At 34.8% G+C, this 14,070-nt stretch overlaps 1 protein-coding gene across 1 annotated transcript in view; it reads right to left on the bottom strand.

Moving 5' to 3' along the window:
• Nucleotides 1-14,070, bottom strand: part of LOC125071539 (trithorax group protein osa) — a 92,299-nt gene that overhangs the window by 17,989 nt on the left and 60,240 nt on the right. The window contains exon 5 of the mRNA XM_047681849.1: nucleotides 6,785-6,914. Within this exon, the coding sequence (XP_047537805.1) occupies nucleotides 6,785-6,914 (130 nt within the window). The remainder of the gene's footprint in view (nucleotides 1-6,784; nucleotides 6,915-14,070) is intronic.

Raw genomic sequence — 14,070 nt, 5'->3', positions numbered from 1 at the left:
CATTTCATAGAAACTATAGAAATCAAATTACTCCTATTAAATCAGAATACATTGAAGACCGGCTTTCAATATCAAATTAGAAATAAACTTGAATTACGAATAACTGGTTCAGTATGCATCACGTTGGCCTATTAAACCAATTACGTAAACAAATGGGAACTGGATGATTTTAATTTTATTGATATTTAGTTAAAATATTTAAATAATAATCTATATATAGTTTTTGTAATACTAACTGCAAATAAATATATTAAACGATATACGTATAACAAATAATAGATGCATCACGTTTCGGAGAAGATTAGTACCTATATAATATTTTCAGGCTGTTTCACGTGACAATCGTGAATTTCATGTTCCTGTGTACATACACTATAAAGATGAAACGAATTATCAGTAGTAGGTTATTAAAATGCTAAATTACATACATGTGTTTGATATTTTCGTTGAAGTAACTAAATCAAATGTTTTATTTATGTCTATGATAATATCTCAAGACGTACTTAGAGACTTACGCTCAAGACTATTACAGTACTCCAGAGACACGAAATGTTTACCTTCTCTTAGACAACGTGCGCTAAGTCGATTGTGTATACAATGGGAACGTAATGTACAATGTACACCGAGTGCGCTAACAAGGGCGGCCTAGTTGAGACAAACGCTGGCGTCACGATGACCAGAACTCGTTTGTGGTCTATTTAAATTGATCGCAACCGACGCCAACTTCTAATAAACACGGCTAACTTTCGCCGCCTATTTTGTGTTCATTGATACAGGATGATACAAATAGATCAATGGTCGTAACTATTACGTTACTTACGGCTAATAGACCGTTTGGATTTAACGTTTAGAAGTGAGGTCGAGGACACCATGACTAATTACAATAAATTACATTATTATATCACGACATCTGATGTTACTTGTTCCTTCGCTTTACAGCTTATTTATATAGCTATAAATCAACTATCATTATATTTATATGTGCTTTTAATAAAAGCCTTTTTAAGCGACCTGATTCGCCTAATTTTACTGCATTGAATTTAATACTTTGTATGTATACGTACATCCTTACATTTTTAATTAAATAAATAGAACAATTAATTACTCTTTCAACTATGATTCAATTCCGATAGATATGATAGGGAAACATGAACAACTCCGATTCAGAAACTGTAAAATAAACTCAAATATTATTCAATAGATCACAACAATAATCTGTCTCAGATACACGATGACCTTTTGGAACTAGAAGAGCCCTGATACCTAAAATAGTTTGTAACAGGCAATGCCTGCCACACCTCTCCAACAGATTGAAATGCCTAGAGTTCTATGAATTCTTGTTATCCGACAACTTTAATAGAAATAATAGTTACGTCTAAATTTATTAAATAAGCAATGCGATTTCTCTTTTCTAGGGGTTCGATGTGAATATTGCGCTCTATAATTATGTCACCCTGATAAATACTAAATTATCTTTTTCATAAACTGTCTTTTCATGTTTGAATATCTAGAATATTTTTTGTTCCTAATTTCAGTGTCGGTGAAAATGTTCTTATATAACAACCAGTGAATATTTTTTTAGCACACCGAGTGGAGTTAACAGAAAAACCCGCACCATTAACAGGGGGGTGGAAAGGGGTGAATGAAACACCGAAGCTCCGGTTGACCTTGACAGAAAGATTTATTACTTTCCGGGTAATACTGAATACGATTAAGCGTTGAACTGTCTGGGACGGATGTCTTGTATCAAGAAAAATGTACACTCTTAAAACAAGGATGCACTTTACAAGTACATTTAACATTCAAAATATTTATGACTAATAAAAAGCTCGCCAATACGAGTGTATAGATAAAAAGTTGACGTTGAAAATGTAAACGTATCTTAAGTGATCGGGTTCGACTCGGACGTCTGATTCAGATAAGAAATAAAATATCTGACACAATTATTAATCGACGACTCAGCCGGACCGTGAAACGTCATGAATAATAATAACGAACATCAATCTCGGTACCAACAAAAAACCAAAACAAAATCTACGGATCGTTTACGTGAAAACGATCAAAACAAACATTATGGTGGGGATCGAGGCAAAAAGCGTTTTGTTTCTTTTTTTCTCATTCTCATTTAAAGGTCGTTGGCCTTGCCAAGGACGCGAGGCACGTGGCGGCCGACGGATAGGCAGTGCGACAAACATTGCAGGTGCCCGCTTCTATACGTGTACCCTCGGTTTCAAGGGGACGACAACTCCCTCTATTATTATTACTAATGATAACCACAAATTGGAAATATAACGACTTTGTCCCTCTTGTAAAGTTTGCGAGAATGTGTTTCTAATAGGTTTTAACTTTTTATACTTTGTACTTGTAATATTAGTTTTGAGGAAGTTGTTTAGAGCTCGTTTCGGCATACTGTTCAATTCTGACAGAATATCATCAGACCCTCGCATAAGCATGAGATGAAATAAAAATTCGAATTGGGCTCATAACCAATTTCTGGCGCTTCGATCTTCGATTTAAATCCACGTGCTCTATTCACTAGGCAAACTCTCGTCTACACTCGTCTCGACTTTCGCAATCATTGCGAACACAATCGTTGAAGAAGTTATTTAATACTAGGCAACTATTAACGTAATTGGTTTTCCAGAAACCGACTTACGCAAAGATCACAAATTCAATTTCGCGTGTCGAAACCTTACAAGCTCCACTTTGATACCACTTGACCTTTGCCTTAAAATAGTCACTTGTATTATTTATAAGGAAAATGAACGCAAGATTAAAGTTGCAAAGATTAATATTGTTAGTCATACAATGCGTGTCCTAAGACTTATCAAGATGGTTTTATTATTTTTTGTTTCGTTTCGAATACATTTATTTCCATTCACAATTTGCAAATGCTAATTTTATAAAATTTTAATTTCCAACAATTTGTATGACAATCAAGTTATCAATAATAAATTATACAATACTTTGAAGGATTTGAACAGAAATTTGAAAGAATCAAACATTGCATATTCATAATATATATAAAAGTCCAACAAAATCCAACTGTGTATCTAGATTTTGGCTGAATCCGAGCTTGACTTATCTTTGTTGATGACATTCCAGCTCGACCACCGATAGGCGCAGCGAACGGACTGCGAAATGCTTTTAGCGCCCGTATTTAGCACAACAACTTTTATATATTGTAAAATGAACTTTAATGTCTTCGATATAGAACACAAAATATGTCTAATAGTAATTCGATACAAACAGCGAGCAAAAGAAACCTTATTCATCAAAATTTAAAGTCGGTTTCAAAAGTCACGTTGCATGCGGGCTTCGAACAATACGCAATTCACCTTCGAACGCGTCGGGTTGCGGTATTGCGGCTTCATTGTGTTAAAATAACGATGGAACTTGGATTGGAAACGGGCACAATGCGCCCGATAAACTGAACTTTATTTTTATTCATAAACGGTGATAACAGCGCTATTTTATACGGAGTACATTACGTAAAACAAACAGATGCGTATTTCACAATACTTCCGATATAGGGAAAAAGATTATTTAATATAACTCTTTTATCCATTTAATTTCTAAACTAAGACAAAATATGATTAAAATGGTAATAGAAATTAAAAAAAGTAAAAATAAATTATTCTTTTATATGTTATTTTACGTATTTATAACTCTGTTAGCATATATTCTCGGCTCTTTCCTCAAGCGCTTCGTATAATTTTCCAATGAGACTTCATATTCACTGGGTGTTTGTCGAGAGTCGAGAAGCCCGACGAGCCGAAAGGTTGACGTCATGTAGTCATGTTAAACTTCTACTAGCTTAGTGACTTTGTGAACGACAAGCACACTATTATATTCTACATTGCTGGTTATGTTCGAAGCCTCGCTGGATATATAGCGGGCAGGCCGCATTGGAATATATACATTGCATAGTCAGTTGTGATAAACAAGGTTCGGAGTGAAGGCGTATCGCGGTCACATAACCGGTATTCGAACGCTCAGTCGCCATTCGCCCAGTCCATGCTCCGGCCTGATGTTTTGAGAAAGCCGTGTTCGGCAATCGTTGACGTTAACAAAACAAGATTGCAACGACCGTTCGTTACAGGCCAGTGTGATAAAGCGAATACTTTTAAGGCATACTCGACCGAGTAATATAATGAGCATTGAAAGTAAAAGGAGTTATGAGTTATAATTATAATGGAAATTTTGGTCGACATATCTTTGAAACGTAGCGATATATTAATAAATTTTCTTCGAGGAGGATGTTTACCCTTATTAGCTGCTCGTCCTGACTTCGCTAAGCCATATTACAGATTCTATCGTACATGATTTTGTTTCTACTGGTCATTACATAATGGTATATATCTGGATGAAAATAGGCTATCTAAAACTGATTTTTTTTTTAAATCTGATCAGTAGTTTAGAGTAGAGCGTTCAACCAAACAATCTTCATAGTATTAATAAAGATCACTGATACTGATAGACTCGACTTATAAAGTAGCATAAAAATGAAAACTTCATATATATTTACTACATACAATGAAGTCGCGTTTAGACGCCGTATATATACTCTGTAAATACACGAGACGATTTATAATAACAAAATCATAATTTACGTAACACATTGTTATTGGCGTCAATCCCTTCAATTTATGAATGAACTCTCCTAGCCTCGAGATCAAATATCTAGGTCTTTACAATTGTAAAACAAATCTAAGTGGGGGTATATAATAGCAACCCCAGTCAATGACCTCGTCAAGGACATTCCGAGGGAAGCCCGACAAGGACGCAAATGATTTTTGTATTAACATTTTTAGGGAACTTTCTTTTGTTCTGAAACATACAGGGGCAAGGAAAAACTCAGAGATTTTTTTTTTTAGTATAAGATTCGATGCTTGGCCATTCGAGTTAAGAAGTAGATTAATTAAATGATTGTATGTTTGTTTGTATCTAGCTACACAAACTCGCTATACAAACTATACTATGTTTGTTTTTTACGATGTAGCAAACATTGTATTCCAAATGATTATAAATACAATACAATGATCGACATTACTTATAAGCTGCACTCAACATTCGTATGTACAAGAACTTCATATCCCAATTTCGTTAAACTTTTTATTCGTTAATATTTTGCAAACGAAATTAATAAAAATGACTGCATATTACCTTAAGTCGAATGTATGCGAACACTTACGGTGTGCGGGTGACTTTATTATCTATTGTGCTTAATTATTGTGGTTAGATAGTTGTACATTGAATGCAGTGAACACTTATAATATTAAACAACTAAATAAATATTGTATTCTATCAGAACAACGTAATCGTACTAAAGACAAAGTTTAACATGAAATAAAGAAAAGCTAATATTTCAACGTGATCGTATCGCAGAATCTTCGTAAGATCAGCTGATGCTCTATATAGTCTCGGGGTTGGGCCGTATCAACAAAGATTCGTAACCGTAGTGAATAGTCTCGCTCTAATTTATCTGTATATATATGTATATATGTAAAGCAAAGAATCGTAAACAGAGGCTGTTGGTCCGGCGACCGGCACATAAGAGTGACGCGTCGACACCCGACGCGGGTGGAAAGGTCCTGTTTTGCGTGCTCGCCGCCGGTGGGGGTAAGTTTTTCACGAGACCCTATATACCGCGACCACCCCTCACTCGTACATAAGGTGGGTGGAGGGTGGTTCGCGCCCGCAAAAGGGGCAAAATACGGTGTACTCTGGGCGCCCGCTCTATGTGGGTCAATGTCGGGAAAGCCCGCGTCTGCTAGTGACGAAGTATGCACAATGAATCTGATCAACACGCCTTTGGTGAAACTACGAATCCGGCGAACTAATCTACGAGTGAAAGTTTTTCGATTTTTCAATTTCATCATTATTATTATTTTTTTTCGCAATTTACAATCTTTCTACACACAAATAACAAATACCAATAGAATTAGTCTGGTAGTGGTGACATATATACCAAAAGACGATAGTAGGTAGGTAGCGACTCGGTCACGACGCGCCGACCGCGATAAAGTAGCGAATAATATATCACATCAGTGTAAGAAAAATTAAGCACATCGCATTCAAAGACCTCCCGCGTACTCCATCGAAACAACAAACGATCTGACAAGAGTGCCCGACTGAGAGAACGATGCCGTGTAAGTGCTACACTTCGAGTCAAGTTATAAATAAATACGCGTATATTTCGTTTATGAGCTAAAAATACTTAAAATAAAATATGGTCGTGTATTTTTGTAAAATATAGAACTCGTATTTTATTTTATTAATTGGCCATCTGGAACTGTAATCAGTGTCAATGTTGTTGAATGAAGAAATATATTGAGTGACGTCAATGTAAAATTTTATTTTTAAAAATGCTACATTGGTATAGGTAATCGTAGTATAACGTCTATTGTTTTCGCACTGTAGTATATTATATGCTAGTTTTATATTATTATATGTAGTTATATAGATTAGCTTAAATACTCTAAGTACCTATTTACTACTTTCCTGCAGAATAGATTAAGAAACGAAATGCCTTAATTTCAGCATGTAAGTATCAAAAGAACCGACATAACGATATGTTACGTAAAGTGTATCTATCAATATTGTCAGCATACTACCATGAATATAGTGTCAAATCAGTCAAATCCATGGCAGAAACCCAGTCCACTAGCATAACCATTTCAAAGGGCTTAAAATCTGCCAAAATCGTTTTGTATAAACATACACAAATAAATGGCGTAAGGGTCAGCGAATAATGAATGATGATGATTATCGAAGTACTCACCGACAGCCGGTGACATGGATCGCGATCCACTCGAGCCTGTCGGGCTCGGCGTGGGCCTCAAGTGCGGCGTGGAAGCGCGCCCCGCGCCGCCGCTGCCGCCCGAGTCATTGCTGTTCTGACCGGTCAGATCCTGAAACAAAATTATTATAAATATATTATTTCATCGATTTGTGTCACATGTTTATATTCTAATAAATAAATTAAGATCCATTTTGGAATAAATTTTTAAATATAAAAATTGTGTCAGTCTTGTTGACCGTCTTGTACCGTAAAATTAAACTAAAATTTGATTGAGTTTTAAAACACCGTTGAAAATACAAATCTTTTTATTTGGCGTATTTTTGTATTGCTGAAATATCACACCATACCTCTATTTACAGATTGTATTGTGAAGTATATCAGCGATTTCCTAAATATATGTGTATAATGCGTAGCGAAGTTATAACCCAAATATCGATACAACGATATGAAAATACTAATATACTACTTATAATAAAACGAGGTTTTATTTTTTTATTTATTTAAAAATTATATACGCAACGCAAGATCCTCTAACTAACATGTGTTTTGAATCATTGATTATTTTACATAAAACACAATTCTATCTCTATTAAACTAAATTTTATTTAGCACTCACTCGGCAAGGAGTTGGGATAGGAATATAGAACAATATAACATATAACAATAATGCTTAACATTTGTTGTAGCGTTAAAAACTCATAATTAATTTTTAATTTATTCATGTTATGATAATAAACAAAAATATTTTTTCAAGTGTGAATGTTCACCTATTATGCAAATCACGAACGAAACGAACAAATTATGATTAAAAAAATGCAGTTATTTATGAGATCCTAAGATCATAATATTTACATATTGTAGCTGTTATTAGATCTTAGTATCGTAGCTATTAGATTTAAATACATAATAGCAAACCGAGTGGATCGCCTTGACATTGGCCACCTATGCACCAGTACTAAAGCAACAATAGTTCGACTGTGTCAATAGAGCATGGCCGCTTGCGGTAATCGTCGCACAATAAAACAACTAGCAAAACTCACATTTTTTCCACTACTCGCCAAAACAAAAACAAAAAATGAACCCGCTCTTTTATATCAATATCAGGGCTACGGATAATATTACGAATGTTATTATGTAACTTATCGATCAGGCGATAAAAGCACATGCAACAATTAAATATAATTCATTAACTTATCTCTTATTTTTTATCTCCAAAAGTTACAAGACTAGAAAGTAGAGGTGATGTTAGCGGCACTCACCGTTTCAAGCGACCAATGGTCCGCCGAATCGTAAATCAATCGTTAGTCGCTTTCAATTGCGACGTTATAAACAACGGTACCGGCCAATGGAATATAAAGTTCACAGTCGGAAGCGAACAGCAGCAACGCAAAGTTGCAGCTTTTTAGAGTAGAAACTGAATCGTAAAACAAAGTGGCGAGAATGGTAGAGCGATGTAGCTCGTACAGCGTACACACTGGTTGCGAGAGCGAGCGAAGGAGCTCCGGCGAGGCAAGTTTCGACCCCCCGCTGTCGAGGTTAGCTCGGCCGCGAGAGGCTCCGGCGTCGATCAGACGAGTCCGGCCGCGGCGCGGCGGGGTGCGGGCGCGGCGCGCGGGCCAGGGAAACGCGATAACCGCGCCGATGTTTTTGCCGTGCTCCAACTCGCTCGCTCGACGCAGCGGCGCGTTCTTCATTTAGTACAGAGTCCATTATCTCTCGCCCCGTCCCGCTCGCACCCGCGGGCGACTCGTCGCGCCTCGCCGCACCGGCCGCTGTTTTATTGCCAGCCGACGATTTTAACGTGCGCTCGCAACGTCCGGAGCACAAAAGTTTTTATGGAAATTTCATTCCGAATGCGCCTCGCTCGCTTGCTCGCTCGGGAACGTCAATATAAAAGCACGATAACGAACGGACGAGTCAATTAATTATTATTGTTGGAAGCTGTCGGAACGTGCTGGGCGGCTCTATCTAGATACTGTACTGAATGTGTTGTGCTCTCTGAAGCGAGCGTATTTTACATTGTATTACAGAATTGATTCGAGTTAAGTTAAACTGCTCCATACGAGCCATTGCAAATTCAACCATAATATCGGTTTTTACACACTTTTATTTTACTTTCAAGGTAACTTGGAAAGCGAAATAACTTCGAGTATGGAGAAACGTAACAACATTAATCAAGATTTTAAAATTTTTCTACAATTCAATTCTTAGTTAAATATGTCAGATGTTAATATTTATTTAAAGCATAATGTACGCTGTTCCTTAAAAAGATAAGATACATATTATTGGATTAAAACTGATGTATAGAGACAGCGATAAATTAACGATTTTAATTAATTATGATATTTTAAAGTTCTTTTATAAACTAATGAGTGTAAGAAAATACATCATCAGGATCATTGAGATAAATGTGCTGAAAAAATATTAATAAGCCTCTAATTATTCAAATATCACATTAAGATTATGTATGAAGCACGCAACTCCTCTACGAGTTGATATATGTATATATACCTATATACATACATAATACATACTCACTACTTTATTACTAAAATATATTTTGCTACATTTTAGGCTTAATTGACAAATCTTAGCATTGACAAAACTCCAAAAAAAAAATCTTTTTAGTTTCAAGTCTGATCATTACTCAAGCTTACTAGATGTCCGCCGTGGCTTCGCTCAGTTTTTAAGGTTTGGTCGTCAGATATAAGGCTTAAAAGAGCTATGTCTATAGTTTATGTCTTTCCTTGGAGATGCGAGATGGTCTCATACCTAATTTTATAAAATTCGGTTACATGATTTGACCATGAAATAGCAAAAGTTACTTTTGCATTTATAATATTAGCATATATGTATGTAAGATTGCTTACAATAAAAAACTTGAATAAAACCACTTCGTCTTATTCTACGGACTTAGAATTTTACTTTGTTGTTGGTTCTGTTCCGATGACAATGCCATTTTCATGGTTCTACACCCAGGATTGACTTCAGAGAAAGAAAATTTTCCAGATACACGAAATATCTTGTATAAAAAATTGTTTTTAAAAACATATATTTTGTTTAATATTATTTAGTTTTACATATTGACGTGCAAATATTTCACAACAAATATGAACACAATATGTGTTAAAAATATGAAAAATGCCGTGTAAGAGCTTTACTGTTAAATTAAAAAAATCATCTCTACAAACATTAGTACTACACTTTCTATAGAGTTTTATTTTGCTATGAGTAGTAAATCACAAATGCGGTCTAATTATACATACACAATGGGCAGTTAAAGCCGTGATATATCGACTATATAATTAAGAGATAAGGTTTTTGTTAAAACGAACACAAAATAACTAAAAAAATATGAACTTATTTTCCCATTTCTTGTATAGGTAATCTATGTATTGACAAGAAAAATTAAAGACTCTTTCCTTTATTTTCCCTCTACTTAAAAACTTAAGTTTGGTTTTTTCAAAGTCAAAGGTTTTTTTTATGGTTAAATTGAACCACTTTACTCAGTTATTGATTATAAGAAATCCGCGACCGCTTTGCCAGAAAAAAAATCAGACATCGGTTGGATTGAGAACTTATTGTGGTAATATATCTCCGTTTCTGAAATTAATTTCTGAAATATGTTTTATCTATTTCACTTCTGTTAGCTTACTACTAATTGAAATCATCATCAGATTAATTATCTACAATATTTTTTTTTATAATATATAATTAAATAAATATTGGACAACATCACATACATTACTCTGATCCCAATGTAAGTAGCTAAAGCAAATATGTTATGGATAATCAGAAGTAACGACGGAACCATAAACACCCAGACCCAAGACAACATAGAAAATTATTGTTTTTTTTTCTAAATCGACTCGGCCGGGAATCGAACCCGGGAATTCGGAGTGGCGTACCCATGAAAACCAGGTCAAAGTAATAATGTTTAGTATCAATTATATATATATGCATATATATTTTTTAAAACCATCATCAAAAGATCAATGAATTGGATGGATTTAGGGAATTAAGATCACATTTGATCAATCGATTTGTTAATCGAAACTTTTGTAATACGTGGATTATATGAAGTTGTTAGATTTATAAATACATATTTATGACCGATACTAATCTCAGTACAATTCAAAATTACATACATTTGAAAGTTTAAAAAAAAAGAACGGAAAACATTCATAAAAAAATTTAAGATTCGAAACAATGTAATTTGAACATCATCGTTTCAACGCCGGCATTTCATTATAATTTCCTAAGTAGTTGTCGGTCATAGTTATAACCAGTAGTACAAGATCAGTGGGACAAGCTACCCCTGAGCCGTGGCTATAAATACTCCGCCTGATGATCCGATCTACTCAGCTACGTGCACGGCATTTTGCCTCCGTATTTCTACACCGATTATTAATGGTAATGTACGCTCTATTTTACACAACTATGCTTCACAAACTTTATAATAGTGTTCGTTGTATCGGCAACGTAGAATAGTTCAAGCTGTAATTTGTTAGAATAACGTACGCAATATAAACTTCGGTTGGAATATTAGAATGAACAGAATGTAAATTGTTTCTATGTATCGTCATGAAAACCTTATTAGTATGTTTCTCGATTTCTTAAAATGTTTTATCTTCAAGTAAGGCATGGAACTATAGTCCTGGAGCAATTATTTATTGTATATTAACATGGAAAGGGAGGAGTCTTGATGTCATCAACACATAGCCGTGATCTCAAGATATACTAAACATATTATTAAAATCAATTCAACAAATCAATTAAAAAAATATGGATGCTAAGATTGCTTTATTCACTTATTATTTTACTTAAGATGTAAAGATAACAAACATTATTCAAAATTATGAAAGTAAATGAATCAGTTTAAATTTTGTTCATAAGATTAACTATGTAAAATAAACTTAAATATTCATTAAATTTATACCAAGAGGGGAAAGGCAATTTTAATAAAGCAAAAAAAATAAGTGCGACTTTGAATTAAAATAAATTATAGTTTTTTTATGGAATACTTAAAAAGAGTAGAATGATAAGAGTTCGGGGCGGGTTGTCATATACAAATATCAGCACTCTCCTACATCTAATGAATGCGTCAGTTAATGTAGTTTGTATGTAATGCACTTGGTCCAACAAATGTGTATCAACAACAGTATGAAAACATAAAAGCGACAAGTGAAACGTTTCGACGTAGAGACGCTACACGGTTACGTATAAACATATGAAGACACATTACAAAAGGGTGAGCAATGTCACCCGAGGACACGGAGAGATTAATCGGCGTAAAAGCGTTCCAAGATCATTCGAGAGTTCGTCGACCGGCGTGTGAAAATGTTGCCTCGTAAATAAATAATTCACAAGGCTAGTATTCTCTCGGAGCACGTGGTTGCGGGCACGTGTAGTAGGTACATACGTAAACATTTACATTACATAACCGGCTCGTCATCGGCGACCGCGCCGTATCGAGAGCGAAATGCTGGCTGTATTGCGATTGCCTTCTCTCAGGCGTGCGCCCTAAACGCAGGCCTCGACCAATTATTGCGGACGTGCTACCTACGCTAGTATTTCACTCGTCTACGCGACTGTACCAGTACCAATACCATTCTGTAAACAGCGCCCTAGATAGGACAAAGGACGATAGGTTTCACTCTCTGTTGAGAATTTTAAAGTCGTGTTCTATTTTTTTCTTACTTTCTCAATGTCTCTCAGTTCGATTCTCTCAGTTGAATTTAAGAAAACATATGTATTTCGTGCATGAATATTGCTCGACGTCAATCAACAAAAACTATTCCATTCATTCACATCCGATTAGTCAACATTTTTTTACGAAATAGATTTAGGTAATTTTGGCTATGGTAACGGAAATGTTCTGGTGAAGAAATTTTAAAAATTCTATTTCATATAACTTAAAGGAAAAACATCAATACATCATTAATGTTGCTACTTTGTTATCTAAGATACTACAGTTGCCCAGAATCGTAAGTTTGAAAACATAAACATTGAGAAAGTAAGAAAAGCGTCAGAATCGAACCTAAGGCTCTAACACTAGACACAACATATACAAATTGAACGATAGAGCTTAAAAAATACCTTACAAGACTACGATATATCGGACAAGCTACGTGCAAGATAATAATTCTTAATTTTTCTCCATTATGTATTTCATTTTAATCGGCAGATTTAATTGAATTTATCACGTGAGAGATAAATTACATATTTTATTAGCGCTGTAGAATTCATCAAATAATAAAAGCGTATAGACATTTGATCACAATTAACCAAAAAAAAAAACTTAACGGAGTGCAATAAAACACAAATAGTAATTCATGTATAAATACCAAGGCGAATAATATTCATATAGACACATATTTAGGGTAAGTTCTTATAAAGCCAATTGGTGATGGTGACGAGTGTGGGTTCCGTAATCTAAATAGCATGTAGAATTGCAAGTTGAATTCCTCTATTGAGAAAATGGCATGGAACTTAAGGAGTGAATGGGTTAATAACTTTATCTATTTACATAATCATAATTAGAAAATAGACGTCTGATGTGTAAAGTGTTTACTCTTTTCTCTAACTCAAATAGTCCGTTAGAATCAATGCAATGTGACACCTTCGGAGGTCTATCGAGTTCACGCGCTTAACATTGCTTGTTAAAATTTCAATTCAATAATAACATAATTTTACTATTACTATTAACAAAATGAAACTTAGAAATGTCTTAGATTTACTAACTAAAAGTTTCGTTACCGAATCTGATTTATAGCTCTCTTTAAACGCTCCATGAATCAACATCATAACATCGTTAGCAATCAAATAAATTCTAACTATCAAGATTTATATTTTTATCATAGGTATTTATAACTCAACAATTTTCGATTGGCAATATCTTTCGTAGCAAAAGTAAAAATAGAACGAGTCGAGAGCATAACATTTGTGTTTGTATAAAATCGACATTGAAGTGTGAAGACGAGTAGAGTGGTAGAGTTTATTGAATCTCTTTATAGGCCACCTGTTACTCGGGATCGGTGTGGGGAAACAGCTGATCGGGCCCGAACAAATTATTATTATTGTCGAATGGCCCTTACTTATTTATTTGTAAATGAGCGAGCGGGGGAGGGCGCAACTTGACGACTCCTGTTTGATGACGTGACACGCCGACCTAATGAACTAAACTCGGCAAGATTGTCTGAACTTTCATAACACAGAAATCATGACTATTGAAGCACATTCCGCATTTTTTCATAGTTATAATG

The sequence above is a fragment of the Vanessa atalanta genome, chromosome 19 (assembly GCF_905147765.1).
Source record: "Vanessa atalanta chromosome 19, ilVanAtal1.2, whole genome shotgun sequence".
NCBI lineage: Eukaryota > Metazoa > Arthropoda > Insecta > Lepidoptera > Nymphalidae > Vanessa > Vanessa atalanta.
The sequence above is the reverse complement of the archived record's forward strand: the minus strand, read 5'-3'. Positions and strand labels throughout refer to the sequence as shown.